The sequence below is a fragment of the Chiroxiphia lanceolata genome, chromosome 2, assembly GCF_009829145.1.
Source record: "Chiroxiphia lanceolata isolate bChiLan1 chromosome 2, bChiLan1.pri, whole genome shotgun sequence".
Classification (NCBI taxonomy): Eukaryota; Metazoa; Chordata; class Aves; order Passeriformes; family Pipridae; genus Chiroxiphia; species Chiroxiphia lanceolata.
This window is the reverse complement of record NC_045638.1, coordinates 33,760,464-33,781,958: the sequence shown is the minus strand read 5'-3', so window position 1 is coordinate 33,781,958 and position 21,495 is coordinate 33,760,464. Positions and strand designations below refer to the sequence as shown.

The following is a 21,495-nucleotide window of genomic DNA, read 5'->3' as shown; positions in this document are numbered from 1 at the left end:
AAATCTCTCTGTACTTTCCCATGATAATATCTCACCTACGTCTAATTGCTGATGCAGGCATTTCAAGATGAGAAAAAGAAAGAAGAAATAACAGTGAAGTTTTGTAACTACAAACAAATTTGACCATTTGAGAATTTCTTGAATGGTAAATACACTGATGTCTTAGAAGCTAGGATACCATGGAGATAGTTGCCTTAGCAATGTTTGAGCCATGTAGATAATCACAATCAAACCTGTCTCTTGTGGCAAAATGATGCTGCATTATTTTATCCTTTTGCAAAGCTTTTGTGAATGTGCAGTAATGCAGTTTATGAGTTTTTATCTAGATATAAGATTTTCTCTCAAGCTTCTTTCCTTTGTCATTCTTTATTTTTTCAGTGATGTTAATTTTGAAAATAAATGTCTTTCATGCTAAGGCTTTGTACATGTGACAGCCTGACTGATTTAGTCTCTGTTCACCTCCAGATAAAAAAAAAAATCCCACTTATGGGGTGAGAAACAATCAATTTTAAAGGTTGTGTTCAGATTTTCATCTTTTAAAAACTAGTACAGCCTGAGTTGCTGTAGGTTTAATGTTTCCACAGCATGACATAATTTAAAAAAATCTGTGTATTTTCACAGCAGGCACTCAGACAAACTAAATGTTATGAAAAAATGGAATAAGTAGGCAGATATCTCTATTATGATTTACAGAGTATCTTAATAAAACCAATATGTAAATACATATAGTGATATTGAAGACAAAAACAATTATCTCTTCTACTTGGAGTTGGAAGAAGAAGTATTTGCATTTCAAAGTTATTTATTAGGAAGGAAGGCAGTTTGCAATTTTAGAACAGGCAAAACTGCTGCCTGATAGGGCAGCAGGTTACCAGAGATGATGAGAAAGTGTCGGTGAGGCAGTGGTGGCCTCTGTGTGGTGTGTGTTGGCCCTCCCAACACCTCCAGCTTTAGATTCCACAGTGCTGGAGTGACAAACCTGGCTTTCCAGGACTTTCACTCAGGATTTTGTCTTGGATTACAAAAGATCTATGATTTTCAGCCCGTTAAGAAGCCCTAGACTGACTCAGTGACAGTGTTTGGTTTTACTTCATCCATGTCTGTGCTCCTTACACCAGGTGAGAAAAGGGCTTGTCCCCTAATGGAAATATCTAGAGGAGAGGTATTATCCATTGAAAATTGTAGTGTCTTTAGTGTTTCTTGATATACACAAGCCATATCTAAAAATGAGAACCCTGTGAAGCCAGTAGCTGCTACCTTCTTAATTTCAGTAATTCACCACACTGTCCCTACCTTCCCTTTCATTTTCTCCCTTTCAAGAAAAACAAGAAAGCACGAGTCAACAAAGGCTTATTTATGTTGATCATTTCCGGACTGTTAAACATAGACTTGTAGAGCAGCTCAAGTTGGAAGGGACCTCAAAAGACCATCTGGTCCAATCTTTTGTGGGAAAGGGAGCCTAAATGAGATGATTTAGCACCCTGTTCAGTCACATCTTGAAAACCTCCAGCAATGAGAGCTCTACGCTGTCCTTGGGAAGGTTCATGCTGTTATTATTACTGTAAAAAGTGTCTTTCTTATATTGAGATGAAATCTATCCTCATGCAGCTTGTATCCTTTTCCTCTTTTTCATGTGGCTCCTTGTGAAGAGAGAACCTGTCGTCTTTTAGTTGCTTTTTAACTACTGGAATAGTACAATGAGGTTCTCTTGAGCCTTCATTGCTGCAGGGGGAAAATACTTAAATCTTTAGTCTTTTATCCAGCCCTTTGATCATCTTTGTGGCCCTCCTTTGGACTCCTCCAATATGTCCACATCTTTTTTGAATTGCAGGGACTAGGACTGGACATAGTACTCCAACTACTGTGCAGTTATGGGAAGAGGCAAGTTTGCCAATCTACTTGTAAGGGCAGATGAAAAAGACTAGGATACATGAACTAAGGGCATGGATAATAATAATTAATAATCATATAATAAACCCTAATTTTCATCAAGGTTTGATTCACAATTCATGAGTGCCCCTGGCAACTGCTGGAGCAGCATACTGTCTTCATAAAACTCAAGTACCTGCTCTCTGCTTAATGAGGGGCCATCATCTGAAGAAGTTTGGCAGTATGACAGGACTTTTCCAAGGGAACTCAGGGGCTGGGAGGAGAGTGGTGTCTTCCATGAGGCGGCTGTCACTGCAGCTGCTGGAGAAAAGCTGCGTTGTGGTGGTGAAGCAGTGCTGGTGTAAGCTGGGAAAATGTTCTGCAGTGGTGACTATTGTGCCACAGATGCAGAGATGATTTTGGCTTATTTTATGGGACAAGTCAGTGCAAGTTGATGGGAAATTTGTAGGTAGACAAGAAAAAAGTAGAAGACCCATGTCTGTATTTGTTTCAATGCTTCTTATAATGGTTAATTTTGAAGTTGCAAAGATGTTTAAAACACTGGAAATGTTCCTGGTGGAAATAAACCAACAGGAGAAATATTCAAAGATGCACTCAAAAAATCTTCTCCTTGACATTTTTATCACGCTTGCACTGAAGTAAACATTGAGTCAATTCAATTTAATCCTAATATATTTGTGTTCACTTTCTTTAGGAGAACGCCCACCAGGGACAGATGTACTTGGATAACAAAGATGACAGTACAATTTCTAGACAACAAGAGATGGAGCTGAATCAGACGTCTTCACATCAAACCAGTTTATCTGCAAAGGTGGCAGCCAAATCAGTGACCAGAAGTTGCAGTGAGCTGCATCTACTAAAAGAGTATCATGGCATGGTAGCGAGTCTTGGAGAACCTCAGAACCTTTGTGAAAAATCAGCTACAGGGGAAGATGGCTGCATTACTCTGGGGAAGGATTTCACTCCTGTGCCCGTGCAGGGAAGGTAAGAATAAGGACAAACAGAATATTTTTTCTCCACATCCAAATTAATTTTTATTTCCTTGTAGAGCAGATATGTGCATTCATTAAGTGAGTATTGTTTCTCTCACCCACATAGAGAACTGGAAGCTTAATGGGTTATCAGAGCAGTTGTAATTGCCATGGAGGGGTTGTGGATCACTGGATTTCTAAACTAATCTCAGCTTTAATAGCAGACATGGGCAAATGTTTTCTGTTTTCAAGATCAGACAGTTGGTTTTTCTTCCCTACTTGGTGTCAGAAAACACAGAGACATTTTTCACATCCCACCTCTTCACCTGTTTCGGAAAAATACATCATAAAGCCATAAACAGAATCACTACAGCTAAGGCTGTGAACACTAAAGTGACACTAACAGCCACTAATGGCATCAACTGTGACAGCTGACACACCACCTATCAAGTGTACAAGGTGTGTGTGCTCCTCATGTATCCTCTCCTGCATCAGCAAAGGTGCAGGTTGGTGGGAAGAGGTGCTAATCTTTCCTATTGTGACAGATATAACATCAGCAATTCAATTTGTAAGTATTTAGAAATATTTCATAGACCTCAAAATATTTCAGGTGGCTTTTTAAACATTTCTTTTTCACCTGTTCACTTTGTTAAACACTTTTGGTAGCAGGATGGAGCAAACTTTGCACCAGAAGAAACCACAGTGAGTGGAAGGCAGCCAGGCTGGACTGTCAACTTTGTCAAGTAGTTTTGAGAATTTTTAGAGGTGACTTGAGAGAGCCTAAAGTGAGAGAAGTGTTGTATCTATTCCCAAGCTCCAGTAGAGCACAGGCCTTGAAATGCTGCCTAGGGATATCTGCATCAAGCAAGATGGCTTACATTGCAGCGGTGAGTAGAGTGCCAGCACAATTTCCGGAACCTGATGCTGGAGAGCTTTGTTGCATGGCTACAAATTAGGAAAAAACAGGGTAGATTTCAAAGCAGTTTAATGTTTAAATTGGATTTTTTTTTTTACTAATTAAAATTAAACAAACACAAAAATATGATTTATTTAATGGCATAATTAAAGTGAATTAGAAGTGTAATACAGATAAGAATCCTTGGTCTTAACTGTAGTCAGCTAGAATTTTTATCCAAAACTCAGAATTTTCTTTTATTTCTCTCTCTCCTTCCCTCCCTCCTCATCATGTGGTTCTCCATAGCTGTTCATGTTCATGTGGGAGGTGTAGACCTGGGGCTCCCCCCAGTTCTGGGCAGGCTGGTCACATCTCTGCTTTGCTGAGAAGGGCTGTGATCTGTCTGCATCTGATGCCTCTGCATCTCAGTTAGAAAGAAACGTGCTTATACTGGGAAGAAAGGGAGTTTGGGGCATTTTGGTAAGTTCCCTGATTTGGGCAAGGGGGAGCCAGGCTAGCTGGGTGAATTTTGCTGTGGTTCTCACTTATCTACAGCAAACCCAGTATGCAGATCTGAGAGTGTTTCTGTCAGAGTGAGAACTGGAAATCATTATAACTATGCTTCCAAATATTAAAAAAAAAATCAAATTATCAGCTTTACCACAAAACCCCTATATATACTTTAGAAATTAATTTTTTTCAGTGTTTGAGTATTTGTTGTATTGACTAAGAATTTTACTAAGAATTAAATCTTGTAAAAGTTCTTCAGTTCAGCATATGGGGGGAAAGAGCTAATGTCTTGTTCTGAAAGAGCATGGTAACTACCACATATATGTGAGGATGGGAGGAAAGCAGGGAAGGGAAGAACTGAGTGCATCTGGAAACCAGGTTCTTTTATTAAATTCACATCTATGTCTTGCTACAGCTGTGTTTGCCAGTGCTGTTTACTATCCTGGCACAGGACCAGCTCTCACACTTCTGTTACTTCTCAAACTTCTTTCTGTTATTTCGCAGTGACTGATATGAATTTGTGTACCGGCCATACACAATTTACTGTGAGCCCATGAGCCACGGTTTGGTAGTCATGGTCACAGGTTCCAGAGATGGAAAATACAAGATCATAGGGGAGCCCATCTTCCTGCGAGTGCAGGAAGTAACTCCAGGTCTTTTGCTAACACTGTTTTCCTGTTGAGTAAACTGTAGTCAGTGTGCATGATTTAGGAATAGATGTACAATTAAATAGCCATCCCCATGTTCCCTTGCAGACAAATCTGTATCTAATCTTCTACTGCAATATATTAGGGCTCAGGAAAGGATCTTTTGAAATTTATTCTTGTTGATCCTTAACGCTTGCTCCTCCAATATTGATTTTTCTTGGTTTTTTCTTTTTTTTTTTTTTTTTTTCATAGAGATAACACTTACCAGGCTCTACTTAGCATGTGTTTTAACCAATATACATTAGGTGCAGATAAAATACTGATGTGACATGTATGACCCCTCTATTATGACCCTTAGGTCATTGGGACTACTCAACACAATGCAGATAAAAACATGGATAAACCTTAGCACACTGATGAGTCGTTTGATTAGGTTCATTAGAATGAGAATTAGCTTTTAATGTAAATTGTTCTTTTGCTTGCAAAGGAAACTATTAATGATTAAAAAAGAGGACACCAAATCCTTTTTCTTCCCCTCCATTAAGTGGTTTGCTAAATTGGCACATCTGTATGGTTTGTTTTAATGTATCTACTTAGTGTAAATTGCTGAATTATCTTCCAGGTATAAGATTCCTAGGTTCTGTAAATTGTTCAAATGTACACTGAGACAAGACTTCCCAAAGAAACTATTTAACAGAACAAGGGATTTATCTTGGTCTCTAAAATTACCCTTAAAAAAAGTGTTCTTGAGTTAAATGGGGCCCTTTTTCCGGGGACATAGGTGTCCACCCCATCCTGGACTGAACATTTCCATTTGACTGCAGCACAGTCCTGCAGGTGTTTTGTGGTCAGTCCATATTATCTCAGGCTACCTGCCTGTCAAAATGCCTTCTTATTTACTTTGCATATTGAAGTGCAGTACCTTCTGACTCCAGCTTTGACTGCATTGCCTTAGGCTCCCATGGCTCTGTGTGAGGAGGTCTGGACCATTCACAATGGGTCACATTCAATGATCTTCTCTTTCCAGAGCATCCTTCCCCTAGAAATAAGTCTGTCTGCTTTCTTGTGAGCAACCTACTTCCTTCAGTCCTGCTCACTCTGGGAAATGTAGGCATGCTTCTCTGAAGTGGACTATGAATGAGCTCCAGTGGCCTTCAGTTCTGTGGGAATGCACCTGGCCTAGGTGTATGTTTGCACTGAATTGTGGTTTAGTTTGGACTATCAAAAATGAAGGTTTTAAAGTACTGAAAAATGGCATTGAAATCTGTATTTTGATTTTTCACTTATTTTCTTCAGCCTTTAAACAACTGCTTTGTGGCAGCATGGGCAATGCTCTTCAGCTCAGCACTTACATCTCCAAAGACACAGGCTGCTTCCTTCCATCATGTCTCTTGTATGTGCGGGATGTGGCCCCCAAAAAGCCCCTTTGGTCTCATCATCATCGGTTGTAAAAACTTAACAGCGTAGCTTTATATTAAGAAAATCTGAAATCCTCCTTTGTGATCCACAGGAAGGGGTGAAATCAGATATTTTTTGCTTATGAGTTCGTGAGCATCAAAGACCTCTACAGAAATGAGATGAATAGGAATTCTTAATCCCATATAAGCAATTCACTCCTTTGTGATGAATTTGGATGAATTTGGCCCTGGAATTTGCTGGTCATTTAATATGATATTCCTTGGAAGTTTTTTCCTTTATTCTTTGTGCCTCATTTAAACAAAGATGGTTCTTTGTACCTTAAACAAAAGTATGTCTTGCTGTCTTTAAATCTCTATCTGAGTATTTTTTAGTGGGAGTCCAAAAACTACGTGATCCCAGTATGGGGTATAACTGGAATACTTTATTGAACATGTGCCTTGCAATATAAGGGTCTTGGGGGCAGGACATGCTAACGAGGAGGATGAGCTATATTAATTAGGGAGTTACACAAGTTTTGCTGCAGTTTAGCCAATAGGTTAATATTTTTCTCAACGAAGATTACATAGGGGGAAAGGGATTAAAGGGGTTTAGACATGGTGTGATACAGTTATCTCAAGAGTCCTTTCTGATTTCTGCTGGAGCCAGGCTTAATCCACAAGGCAGAGCTTTTACAGGTCTTGTGAGAAGGGTCCAGTTCCTTCAGATCACAGGACTTTTGTCAGCCTCTGTTGCCCAAGGGTTATGGCTAAGATAATTTCTTATGTCTGCTGTGTCTTAAAGAATTTCTACACTCCAACATTTTTTAGACATGTTCTGTGTTAATATGATATGATATTTAAATACCTTGAGAGCTAAAAATCAACCTTCAAAGTACTTGTTCTCTTTACTTCAAAGAGTAAATTTGAACATAATTGTTGCCTGGTATTAAATCTGCTCTTCACTTTTGTGATCAGTGACAGGAGTTGAGGAAAACAGCATGAAACGGACTGAGAGGAGGTTTAGGTTTGATATCTAGAAAAGGTGGTTTAGCACTGTAACAGGATCCCCAGGGAAGTGGTCATAGCACCAAACCTGACAGAGTTCACGAAGTGTTTGGACAATACTCTCAGGCACATGGTGTGACTCTTGGGATGATCTGTGCAGGGCCAGGAGTTAGACTTGATGATCCTGATGGGTCCCTTCCAACTCAGCATATTCTCTGATTCTATGATTAAGAAGATTTATCTATGGGATAATGGAATTTAATCTCTTGGGGTTTTTTTGAATCTACTTGAATTTGTTTTTAATCAAGCAAAACTATTTGTCTCAGCATTTCTCCTGTCCCTCAGTTTCACTTATGTAATGCTCACTTACGTAAGAAAATGTTTAAAAAAATCAATCAAATCCAACTCTTCCTTTGTCCTGAATCTGTGGATCCAGAATCAGTAGGGAGATTGGTCTGCAATGAGAAGACCAGTGACTTAAAAATGTCTATTGAATTCTTGGTTTGTAGCAATACAATGGAAAGATTGTAATTTTATTTCCTGTTAGTTGGAGAAACTGAGAGAGGATAAGATATGTATGGTGAAAAGTCAATATGAGAGTGAAGTTACGCCTTTAGCCTTGAGGGATTATAAATCTCAATTTTGATTTTTAATTATGTTGATGCATTACTACTTTTAAAAGACATTTATGAGATTTAGAATTAGATGTCAAGAAGACATGGTTTCTGTCTAAATAAGTAAAATTTATGTGACAATTTGAAAGCTTCCTCAGACGGGGAAAAGGCTGAAGGAAAAAAACCCTCAAAACCAATAAAACCACATTTTCTTGTGTATCTTAAGATTAATTTTGATCTCTGGCTATTAGAGCAAATTGGGATCATTCTCTGTTCAACAGTCAAACAGGGAAAGCATCATTTTCACATCATAATTGCATGTTTGTGTAGAAACTATTCTGACTTTTCATGTCAACCACACAAACATTAGATAAGAGTTCAGGAGAGATAGATGACTTCACAGCAAACTGCCACCTTCATTGTCATTCTCATGTGACTCCTGGTGATCTTACTTGCTGCCTAAATGATGGCACTTCTAACTTTCTTTCCATTTCTTGTCAATAGTGAATGTTTCTGAGTTTTGATTCTCCATGAGGATCTTTAAATTCTATGACAATGAAAATACTGAAGAAGTTTTAAAGTCACAACTTTGCTAATTCATTTAGTTTGGTTCATTTGGTTTTAGACACAATCTCTCAAATATTTGTTGCTTACATGGAGGCATGTGGCTACAACAGAGCTTGTCCTGAGCAAACTGTGTAGGGACATGGGACTGCTGAGACACTCTTAGCTTGGGTTAGAGCTCCTTGCTGTTGCCCCTACTGTATCATAAAATACCATTCAAAACCTAAAAAGCTCAAAAGAAGCAATAAGCAGTTGTAGCAAAACTTTAGATTGAATGGTGGGAAGTATAACAGAAAGATCACATTAAGCACAGTGGGCAAACAAATAAGGTATTGCAAGATTCTGCTACCCTATTCTAATTTGCTGTTCCCCATTTCCTGGAAAAAAGGCATCTTGCAGTGGTAACGGAAGGAAGACTGAAATCTGGTTATACAGTGCAACTTAAGGAGAGGATTTGACTTCATTTGAGTAAAGGAGCTGTGTTCAGCAAAGACTATTTTAATATAGTTTTTCTTTTAATGAAACTTACAGAAACAGTCCTCACTCATAGTAAGTTTCCCTGAGTCCAAAGTTATTTAATTGCTTTGTTGTTGTGTATTATTCATCATTTCAGCGCTTATTTCTTATAATTATTCATGGTATCTGACATTGGTCATGTAATACAATTTCTGTTCTGCCGTTGGCAAACTAAAATCATAGAGCTGCCACGCAGCCTCTCAAATGCTTTTTGATTCTGACAAAACACTTTGTAAAATACCCCACCATTTTTAATGTTTTGTCTAAGTGCTCTGTTGAAAGTAATAGGAGGTACTAATTAACTGCTTCACATTTTTCCAATTGTCAGGCTAAAAACTGAACTCAGGACTCAGTGAAAAACTTGCAGTGTACTAATCTCCAAAGATCCAATGTTTCAATTGAGTCCCTGTGACATTGCACAAAACTTAAATTTTGCAAGCAGCTGCTCTTTTCCTAATAGTTAATAATAGGGTTATGTGGGGTTTGTCACTGTGAGACCTCTTAGGTCAGTTGTGGAAAAATACCAGTGACATACAAAATGCAATCCTCTTTGGGGATCGACAGTTCTTTCCTCACGTAAACTGCTTTTTAAACAAGGAAAGGCTTTTAATGGCAGTAATGATTCTTTTACACTGAAGGGTTAAGCCAACCAGTCAGTCAGACTTTGAAATGTGTTGCATGGCGACAGTCACAGTTGAGCAGGATGGAATGCCTGGGGCATAAATAGTTGATGTGAGGAGTAGCTAGCCATGTAAGATGAAGCAAATAACTCAGATACTCAGTATCTCTCCATGAAGGTTTTTCATTGAAAAATTGTTTTGTGTGCTTCGTTCCTGGATGATGTGCATGTGTGCAGGTGGCAGCTCTGACATACTAAATAGTTTGCAGAAATCATAACTTCATATTTGCAGGTGGTCAAATTATACTAATTAATAATATTAATTAATAATTAATGAGATTTCCACTTTGTCCCAATTTTTCTACTATGTAGATGTGCAAAAGTTTTATGTTAGGAAGAACAATTGAGTCTTTGCTGACAGAGACTAGGAAGAAGGAAAATAAAGCATTTGAGATCCATGGTCCTTACACATACCACTGCATCAGGTGGCCAAGGGGATAGCCAGCCCCTGCAGAGCTGTTATGGGGCAGCAAATGGTCTGCATGATAACATGGAAAATTTTCTGTGGGCCCAGGCTCTGAGGTTGAAGGATAGAACAAGACAAGACCTGAAAGTGAAGCCAAAAATGGTTGAGAAAGGGACTAATGGAGTAAGATTGTGTCATTTAAATTTAAGCCATGAACCTCAATGAGCCTGAGGTAGAGCAGAAGCCCATGAACTTTGCAGAGCATAGAGGGAGAGTTTACAGGACAAGAGCAGCTTTATTTTATGGTACAGTCAAAAAAAGAAGTAATGCTACTGGGGCTCCCTTACTGTGAATGTTCCACAGGGGATGGATGTGCAACATCCACTCTGCTCTGAGGGGTATTAAACACACACCTCCTAACTCTTGAGTAAGTGTATGGTTCACCAGACTCCAAGGCAATCATATTTTTTTTCTTTTTTCAATATAACATTTGAAATATATAATAAAACATCAATTGAAACAGCAATTGTAACTTAGGTATTCTATTTTCTAAGAAAATTTCTTGGTAATCAGCTTTTTAGATTATTTTTTGTTTTTATTATTCTGTTGACAGTATAAGGGCCTGAAGGAAGAACACGGGAAGGGTTTGCAGTCTTTCCTAACAGTCAGGCTGATCAGGTGAGAGCTTGGTTAGCTCAGCTCATACTGAGCATTTGACCAAAAAAATTGCTTCAGCCTCCGCCCAAACTACTGGAGAGCTACTGCTGACGGAAGAGAGAGGAGTCTGAGATACAGGTGTAAGAAGTAGCATTTGAAAGAAAAGATACCAATAAAATGCAGAGACAGCAGGAATACTGGGAAGGATGAATGGAAACCCTTCCATGTAGCTACAAAAAGATATTGGGTGAAGGTGAAATATAGTGTGAAATACAGAGTGAGAGCATGGTGTAGTGAGCTACGGACTGAATCAGTTAAAAGCAAGTTAATGCTTGTTGTTGTAAGCCAGACTGTGATACAATCAGTCCTGGGATATGATAAAAAATCCTCAACTCCACCCAGAGCTGCAGTTAAAAAAAGAGTATGAACCTGTGAGTCCCAAACCTGGAAGCCGGACAGCCAAGTTAGCAGCATTCCTTGCTTATCCTGAATATCTTCTAGTAGTGAGTACTTACAGTTTGGTCTTCCAAACAAAAAAAAGACATGTTAACAAGATAAAAACATGGAAGGCTATGATTCCTCATAGAGTAAAACAATCTCACCTTGCAAAGGGTACAGAAAGAAACCTTTTCTTCCTTTCTTTTTTTTTTTTCTTTTCATAGCTTACTGTTAGGAGCAGATGTTTTAGAACACAGTTCTGCTGGCGATAGGGATGTTTCAATCTGCCCAAAATTTTAAATGTCTCTCCTGTTAGAATTAATTAACATCAGAGTGTTTTGTCCTCTTGTGTTAGAAGCACTGGAAATGATTCCTCAACTGCAGCAAAAATTTCCCGGATAACGATGGTCACGCGTTTAAGAACTGAAGTTCATGTTAAATTGAATGTAGTTGATGGAAAAATAGATTCATGCAGATGGAATAAATTAGCCAGTAAAGTAAAAAAAAAAATAAAAATAGGGTCACATTCTGTAGTCTGGCAAATCATATGGCTGTTTTAAAAACCTGCTATTCATAAGGAGCTCAAGTGATTTACTCTCTGAAATACAGAAAAAGCTGATAAATGAGTCACCAAAATCCTTACAGACAGTGACCAAGCAAGCAATTTTCTGCTTCATAGGGGCTAATGGAGCTACAGGGGCAACGTGCAATAATTGTCCTAATGTACCAGCAGCACACAGAGACCACACAGAGATCTGTCCACAGCAGGTTGAAGCTAAATCAAGGACAGCACCGTGAGCTGGAGCCGGGGCTATCAGAACGGGGTAGGTTCAGAAGTAAAGCACTTGGGTTTGTTTTTTCCATTTTATTTTTTCCCTTGCACATTTTTATATGATTTCTTTTGAGCAGGGTGAAATAGCAGTTACAGGGTGATTGACAGTTACAGCCACTCACAGTTTTCAGAAGCTCAGCTGAAGCTACTGAGTCAGTCTTGTCTGTGAATTAGCAGCATCCAGAAGCAGCTGCTAAAGTCTGAAGGCTTTTGCTCCTACTTTCAGAGCCACTCTCTTTTCTGTACTAGTCAGTAAGGACAGTAAACACAGCCCATCTGCCATTCACTCCCTGGTATCCTTGAGCGGAGTTTCTGTAAGGACTCCCTTGCCCAACATGGAGCTCAGGTAGTGGGGGATTATGAAAGCATTTCTCTCAGATGGCCATGCTGGCAGCTACATTGAACCGATATGTCTGGCAGGGCTTTGCACTTGACGTTTGCGGAGGAAGCACTAGGCTTTTGAGGAATTTATTGTAAGAAGTCTAATCCTGGTTTAACACAGTACTTTCTTGAGAAGGGTAGGTAAACATTTTGCAGGGACTTTTCCACTCACTCTTATGTTCTTAAGTAATTTATTTTCTCCGCTGCTGAGAAAATAAAAAAGTAAAAGTAGTTTCAAATATTATTTTGTTTTTAATCTTTCTAGAAGTGATAGGAGTATCTCTACCTCTTCACTCATACCAGTGACATGTGACCTGCAATCCTCTTTAGGAATCTACTGGCAGCTGGTTCATCATGTAAACCTCTTACAGTGAAAAGCATAAACCTGAATTTAGTGAATCTGTCTGCTAAAAAGAATAGTAAAACCAGAATGAGGGTAGCAAGGAATACCCTTCTGTTTTCTCTGATGTGCCTTTAATCTTCCAAGCTAAAAGAGAAGGGCTATGTTGTAATATTATATAAATATGCATTTTTCTGTTGCATCCATTGGCAGCATATGTTTTCTTTGCTCAAGCAGACAGGATGGAGAATAGAGAATTCTGTCTCTTTATGCTTGCTAAACTCTGTATGAACCTGGGAAGATTTAGGTCATACATATAATGCTTTGAGATCATCAAAATTAAGTATTGACACCGGTTTCCTTATATGTAATGGAATTTATTTACTTGTACTCAAAGTTAATCATCAGGATCCTACCCATGCTGCATATGTATCTCTTCAGAAATGAAGTCTTCAGGGTGTTATGGTCTACATCACATTTAGTCTTCGTTAACAAGAAAGTTGCGAGTAGGAGCATACTTTGTCCTATTGTGGTTACAGCATTTGGTTATGGACCAAAATAAATTTACATATAAACTGGAGTAACACTTCAGAGATGAGACTGTAACATACCTCTTGCCATGAGGGAAAAATGTTGATGGAGACCACGCTTTCTAAATCAATGTCCTCTTAAAATTTTGTCTATATGCTTTTGTCTCAAAATCTGTTCTTTCAGCTCTGCTGTGTGTCACGATATTTTTTCTCTCCAGCCATACTTTTTTCCTAATGCAACTGAAGGAGATAATTCCTGTAGCTTTAGTTCTTCCACTATTCTAATTAACTTTCGCATTCCGTAATATTAAAATAGTACAAAATTATACTTTTCTCCGTGAAAATGTGCTATGGACCTCTGCTTTCTCATAAGCATTTCTGTTTGTTTGTTTTTAAAATGTTTCTTTGCAATTGTAGCCTACTTTTAAGTGCCATGACTCAAACATGATTCCATTATTTGGGCTTTAAACTGTTTTTTTCATGTAGAGGAAAAACCATTATTCTGCGTTGATTCTTGAGGTGCAGAAGGGCTACCTCTACAGTAACTTTTAATAAAAATATCTGATTATGGGCATTTTAGTGTCTTCTTTTGTTTCTTCCTTTTGTTTTTGTCTTGTTTTGTTACTTTGTTTATTGTTCTGATGTTTGAATATCCACTTTTTCCTTTGCACTTCCATATGGTCAGAATATGCTTCACTTTTCCTTATATCACACTCTATGGATAATTTCTTTTTGCAAAGTGCCCATGTAGACTGTATTAAAAAAGACATTTGTTGATGCAGTGACTGTTGACAACGGTTTCTGGAGTTGTCTTATTGAAAAAATATATGTGAGATGCCGTGTTTTGTTAGTACTTTTTCTTACATTTCAGATTTCTCGTATTCAGAGGAGCTGTTTGTTCAAGAACACTAAACCTTTTTGATCCATTTGAGTTGATAATCAAATAGCTACATAACTGTCTGGTCCAACACATGGAAAATGACAAGACTTGTTTTTTTTTTTTAAATTTAAATATTTTTTTTTCATCCTTTTAAGAATGCTAACAGGTGTTTTCGAATGAAAAATTAGTAAATTATTCAGGCACTGTATTTTTTGAGGAATCAAAACACATGTAAAACTTTTTCTGTCTTTAAATCTCTATATTAGCTGTGCTCCACAGCATCTCTGCTCATATGGAAGTTTCTGGTACAGAAGCTGCTGACATAACCATGTCAGGATAGGCTTTCCCCTTTTCTGCAGATAATCCCTTGCTGAAGAATTTTCTTTTTAAGTCAGGGGCACTGACACTTTCCCTTTTCTACTTTCTCTTTGTTTGGGAGCACAGACTGAAGTTTTATTGATGTAACCTCATTCCTGCATGGCCAGGAATTTTCATGTGCATGTGAAGAGTTATTGTCCACATGGTTACTGAGCACAATACTATCTTTTTTTTTTTTTTTTATGATCAATGTCCAGGATTTATTTAGGTTTGGTACAGTGCTGATTTTTAGAATATACATAGCTAGTAATATGGTATTTATCATCAAGAATATGCTATTTTGGGAGCAACATGGAAAGAAATCACCTCTGTGAGACTATGGAGTAATCAAAGTTACTCCATTCTGTATAGGGCCAAAGGGAATGTAGTGTCTGAGAGGAAAGAGTGGCATCTGTGTGACTGGGGGGAAAGAAGTGCTATCAAGAAGTATGATGTACAGTTAAACCATGTTGCTGGAACAAAGCCATCTGCCATGTAGGAAAAGGAATTTCCTTCTGAATTCTGAGAGGTATAATTTTGGGGTTTTTTGTCTTTTCAGTGCACAGAAGTATGTTCTTACCTGGAGAAAGACAGAGCTTAAATAAGGAGGAAGGAAGGCTGAAATGTCATTATTATTCTTTGTTTCTGTTGTCAGTCTCACCACTCGAGGGGAGGCTTGCCGAATGTAATTTGCATGCTACTTTTCATGAGACAATACAATTCTCAGAGTTTCTCTGGAATGCATTATTTATAATCCTTGGGTTTTGGTTTGATTTGTTTGTTTAGCTGTTGGTTTTTTCCCCCTTCTTTTTAATTGGAGAATTTCAGCTGAATATGCTTATGGACTCAAATTTTCTATTTCAAATTTGTCTCACTTCGGCACTGAATCAAAAATCTATGTTTTAAAGCTGTTTGTTAACACAGATTAGATAGCTGCTTCTCTGACATTTTAGCCTTAAGGTCCTACAGATACTCAAGGCCTTTCAAGGCAGAAAAAGATGCCTGATAGCAGAGCAGAACCCAATACTGTGGAACGAGTTTCCTGAAGCTTGTAAAGTGCATGTTAATATGTTACAACGATCTTAGTGAAGGGCTATGGCAGGGAAGAGCACGATCTTTGTGAGATAAAACTGCATTTATTCTTGAATGGCTTCACTGAATATTCTGCAAATGTATGAGAAAATACTGTATTGTTATAAGCTACCTTTTTATTCAGTTTGGTTTCTTTAATTTGTTCCTCTGAGATTTTCAGTGCTTTAAAAGTTTTTGTCTTTGATATAAATCAAGATGGAAAGCAATGACCGATAACGTGGAATTATTTTGTTTTGGAAGTTTCTTGTTAGGAAGTTATGAATAAGTCATGTTTGGAAGGACTTGATATTTTTTTGTATACCTAATTCAACACTGACTTTTTGATGAAAAGTCTTCTGTATGAAGAAGAGATTTAATTTAAGAGAAAATAAAAAGTACATGAAGAAAAGTACTTTTTAGTATACTGTAATATAGACATTGTTTGTGTAAGGCTTATATATTATTTAGTGAAGAAGTCTGTTATCTCAAAGTTAATTCCCCAGATTCCTTGTATAGTTAACATGAGAGATGGGGAGGATGAAAATTATTTGAAGAGATCTTTCTCTTGCCAGTGACTGTAATTATCCTAGATCAGACTTTTAGATGACAAAGGTTATATGAATAACCTCAGTGTCTTATGCTCAGCCAGAACCTGAAAAGGAATTCTTAATACCTCCATTAATAACTAAAATAATTTAAAAAGTAAATATAATGGAAGGACTTCCAATACACTTAAAAAAACCCCTATTATTTTATCAGCTTTATAATGTTAATTCAAAATTTGGAAGCTATATCTCTCCCTACAAATTATTTATCTGAAAATTTTACTGCTCTTTCTTCTCTGGCTACTCTGAGTACCTCATGCCCTAGCTTTGAAGCAAATTTTAGCATTTTTACTGGGTCTAGTCCACTGAGATCAGGATCTACATAAAGATTATGTAAGTTTTCCTAGTTGATCATACCTATTGAAATACCTCATGAGAACCTGACTATTTAGCAGAAATTAGTATGCTTGAACTTTCCTTGTTTCCTTTCTTTGTGACTAAAGGACAAAATACAAGTCCCAGCAAGCTTACAATAGTTTGGATCCATCATGTGGTTTTTTTTAAAACAAAGCTTAATTTGATGACTACTTGTTTTTAAGATTTGTGGTGGCCTGATGCTTGCCTTCACCTTCTCTGTCTAACACATCTCCAGGCACATTAATCAACCCTATTTTTTTGTGTTAATCAGCCTTTTTTTGTAGATGTCTGACTTTCTTTTTTTTTAAAGTCTAAGCAAGGGAGACAATTTTTTTTAGTGGCAAAGTTACTTTTTTATCTAAAAGTTGCAGTTATCAGTAATGTTATATCCAAACTCCTGGAATGAAACACATGGAACTTCAATTTTCAGTTTTAAAAAAAATGAAAAATAGAGTCTTCATTACTTCATAGCTTACAAATTACTCTTTTCAATCTCCAAAACTGGGGTGAGTGGCATAAGAATATATTACAAGGCTATGGAAGGCCAGAAGCATAATTATATGTGACAGCTTGTCAGTACATTAATTGGATTAAGGAAAATTTTATCAAAATAATCCTGTTTTACCTTTGTGCATGAAAGTGTTCCCTCATCTCAGAAGTGGTCTGTGATCTTGCTTTAATAGTGCTTTCTTTTCTTGTACCATTCTTCAGTTCAGCTAGTCTGTAAGTAAAGCTTGAACACGTTACCCCAAACCTTTGAGACTACGACAGCGTATGACTGTAATTCTTGAAGAATAACCTCTCGAGATGGTCACATAAACCATTTTTTCCTCAGACCCATCCCTCTGTTCATGTGTCCATCATTCAAGTGCCCCATATTGCATCTTTAAGAGAGTCTGTTCAGATATAAATTCAAAATATTAAGTTGTAACCACTTCCTTAATGTTTGATATTCTTTAAATTACCTCAAGGGCTAGAAAAAAAATTTGATCCCCCTTTATTTGTCATAAGTTAAGTTAGCAACAGGGCTGGTTGAGCTAAACCCCATCCTGAATGCCAAGGCAAAATGCTGGCATTTAAAAGCCAAGCCTGTAGAATATGCTAAAGAATTACAAATGCAGTCATGCTTTAAATGTGGATAAATTGCTTCCCTGTTGTAGACTCATTTTTCAATATGACTTGCAGCATTTGCAGATAATACCTCTTAAAAGGTTATCTGTTTAATCCACAGAGAAACTGGGGGTTTGGAATTTGGACCACTACCCAAACTGGCTACTGCTGCCTTTTTCAAATGTGCAGCTTGCTGGTAGTTGCTAACAGCTAAACTGTTAGCTAAACTCTTTTGGCAGCACCTGCTCCCGTAAAGTATTTTCTCCTTCTGACTGTCTGCAGTTTTACATGTGGTTTCCTGTAGCTTTCCAATTTTCTTTGCTGAAGCAGAAAATGTAGAGGAGGAAACAGCAGACATACTTTTCAGTGCAACTGCTCACTCCTTCAAATGGTAGGCCCTTTTGACCTGCCCTGTCACTGTGGTCCTGCTGGTTAGTCATGAAGGTCTGGGTTGGTCTGGGTCCCCATCCTGTCCCTGAGCCCTTGTTGAGTGTTGTGGGGCAGACTTAGGCTGGGAAGGTCACGGCCCTGCCAGACCCACGTCCACCCTCTGGACCTGGCTCCCTCCCACAGGGCAGCCAGACCTCATGGTACCCTGACATGAGAACAGAAAATTTGTGGAGAACAACTTAGTCCTCTTAGGTAGAGTCAGGGAAGCTTCAGGGCAGCTTAAGTGTTCTTTCTTTTATCTTCACCCACTGCAATGAGGTCCTAGTCTGTTAACTACCTCCCAATGTCTTCTTAATGAAGACATTCCCTGACAGAAGCAGACAAAGACTCTTGAGGTACACTACCAAGTCATGGAGATATCTGAAAATTTAATTTTATTTTTTCCAGGAAAATACTATAACCCTACAAAGCCCGATTTGATTTAAAAAAGGAACCATTGGAAGCACTCTATTTTTCAAGCTGTTTCTGAACTTACAATTGCCCTTGCAGAACATGTTCACTCTCCAAATCCATCACAAGTGAATGAAGCAAGTATATTGTGTATGCCCTATATAAGGAAACATTTCCATCTAGGATAAGCTCAGCACACATTTCACTACATCTTCCTTAAATATGTTCTTTAATTGCTTGGGGTCTTACCACGGTATACACTTATTAATTTGGAATCATAGAATCATTTAGGTTGGAAAAGACTTTTAAGTTCATTGAGTCCAACCACTAATCCAACCCTGCCAAATCCACCACCAAACCCTGTCCCTAAGTGCCACATCTACATGTCTTTTAAATATCTCTAGTGGTGGTAACTCAGCAACTTCCGCCCGCAGCCTGTTCCAACGCTTGACAACCTTTTCTGTGAAAAATTTTTTCCAAATATCCAATCTAGACCTCCCTTGAAACAACCTGAGGCCATTTCCTCGTGTTCTGTCACTTGTTGCCTGGGAGAAGAGGCCAATCCCTACCTCACTACAACCACCTCTCAGGTTGCTGTAGAGAGAGGTAAGGTCTCCCCTGAGCCTCCTTTTCTCCAGGCTAAACAACCCCAGTTCCCTCAGCTGCTCTTCGTAAGACTTGTGCTCCAGACCCTTAATCAGCTTATTTGCTCTTTGGACACTCTCCAGCACCTCAGTGTCTTTCAACATGAGACCTGCCTGTTGGCTGTACCTTTCACAGTACTGTACCTCTTGCTGTCAGGTAATGCCAGTGCCAGCCCCACATGATCCATCTTTGGGGATCCCTCTGGGGAATCCTATACAGTCCTGTCTAATAGAAAGGAAAGTCAAAGAGAAAATGAGTCTGTATTAGGTAATGCTTTCATTGCTAAATTTTCCTGACATCTTAATGGTGCATGCTTTTAAAGGGTCTGGAGGTTATTTTTTGATTTAAGTGAAGCTACATAAAGCAGTCATCAGAAAACATCTGGAGCCTATTTAGAGAGGTGAGCTCGGGAGTCTTTGATCCTTCCCTTGGCTCTGAGCATATCAGTTGACCATGCTTCATTTGCGATGGGTAGTCATAACAATTTCCCCTGACATCCTACCACTGAGGTGAAAACATCACGGAGGTCGTGTCTCCAATGTGGGCGCATATATATCATAATGTTGATGGATGTATGCATGCATACAGCTGCTTAGCACACAGTACATGTAAATGTTTAAGAGCTGAGTGCTGTGATGTTGGTCAGCACAGTTTGTATCACGTAACTCCAAAAGTAGACTTTATTAGAAACTGACAAATAACCAAATCTGGTGGGAGAATGTGTTTCAAGTGCAGTCAAAAGCCAGTGTGGTTTTTTTTGTGTGTGTGTGTGTTTTGTATGTTTGTTTGTTTGTTTGATTGGTTGGGTTTGTTTTTTTTTCTTTCAGTTCTATTTTTCAATTTATTTGTGCATTATGCTTGTTTACAGATACGATAAGAGTAATTATTTTAGTACATATGATTCAATATAAATGTTCTCTATTCAGGGAATAGGAAGATTCTGAAACAAAACTTTAGCCTAAAAGAATATCAAAATGATAAATTAAAATCATGCTGTTGTGACTAGTCTCCTGCATGATTAATTAGCTCTCATATTCTTACTCTGGACTTCTCTTCTAGGAAATTTTGCTTAAATTGTTGTTGTATTTGTTACAAACTCTTGGCTCAGTAGTGTTTCTGAGCTTTTGTGTAAGAGGCAACCTCACGCTTATAATCATTTTAGTGATTACTAATTCAGGGAAGCATGCTAACTTTTTTTCCCTGAAGAGATTGTGCTTTTAATTTTTTTATATAGTGAAATTTTTAACAAGTTGTGTTCAAAACTACTGATGTTCTTGCACAATACCTATGCTTCCATACTCACATCTTCTTCAATTCTGACTAAATCTTTTCCATGGAAGTGAGAATTATTGGTTTCTGTTGTCATAGAAATAGCTCTCTTACTGATAGTTGTGTGCATAACGTGGCATATGGGAGATGAAGCATTATATTAGCCGATATTTAAAATGTATGTTTTTATTATAGGGAGTGAAAACAATGCATTATGTGGCATGATTTATCTTTTCAATACAAGGCAAATAATAGGTTCCAGTCAAACCTTGTGATTATTTTAAGTGTTTGCAGCCTAACTAGGATGAGTATGGTCTTTTTCTTTCTCTGGTTCTTGTAGGATTTTTTTTTTTTTGGTGTCCTTTGCTGTAATGCATTTGGGATTGAAAGTTTGCTTATGGATGAACATCAGTGCCACCACAAAGTCTTCCTTTTCCTTTTGTTTAAAGTAGCAGGTGTAATCACAAACTAGCAAATGCTTGAAAATATGGTTAGAGGGCAGATCTAGGGCTCAATGGCTGGAATTAAGTTCTCTCTTTGCACTTCATCCAAAGTCCCCTGAAGATTTTGCAAGTTATCACCTACAGGTAATGGGAAATATTAGTGTGTTGTAGGTGAAAATTGCAGCCCTCTGACTAATATCTAATGAGTCATCAGCCCATCAGTGGGAGCAACTGGAGTTGCCCATATTCCCTTCCTCTCCTGCTCTCCCTTTACCTCTCCATAGGTCCAGGAGGGCAGGGGGAAACTGCTTCTCCTTAAGCTGCTCAAAAGGGTATAGGAGTTTGAAGATCATGTCTCTGGTGTACAGCTGTAGAGAAGTACAAAATGCCACCAAAAGAGTGTGACCCTTGTTCATCCATGGGAGCAGTGGCACAGCCACAGGTTCTCAGGGCTTCTGCAATAGTTGTCCAAGGCTTGCAATTGGACCCTCATTTAATGCTGTGAGTGAGGTCCTTCTAGAGCTGCTGTCAGGCAATCAGAACTTCACCTGTGGACATCTCCATGACTTTGCAGAATATGCTGTATCATCTGGGGTGGGACAGCCCTCCTACAATGCTGGTTCTTACTCTGGGTTATTATGGAGAC

The 21,495-nt window shown here is 38.3% G+C and overlaps 1 protein-coding gene across 1 annotated transcript in view; it reads left to right on the top strand.

The window, feature by feature from the left end:
* Positions 1-2,534: 2,534 nt before the first annotated feature.
* OCA2 (OCA2 melanosomal transmembrane protein) overlaps positions 2,535-21,495 on the top strand; it is a 177,083-nt gene continuing 158,122 nt past the window's right edge. The window contains exon 1 of the mRNA XM_032680785.1: positions 2,535-2,874. Coding sequence (XP_032536676.1) covers positions 2,606-2,874 — 269 coding nt within the window. The 5' untranslated portion in view covers positions 2,535-2,605. The remainder of the gene's footprint in view (positions 2,875-21,495) is intronic.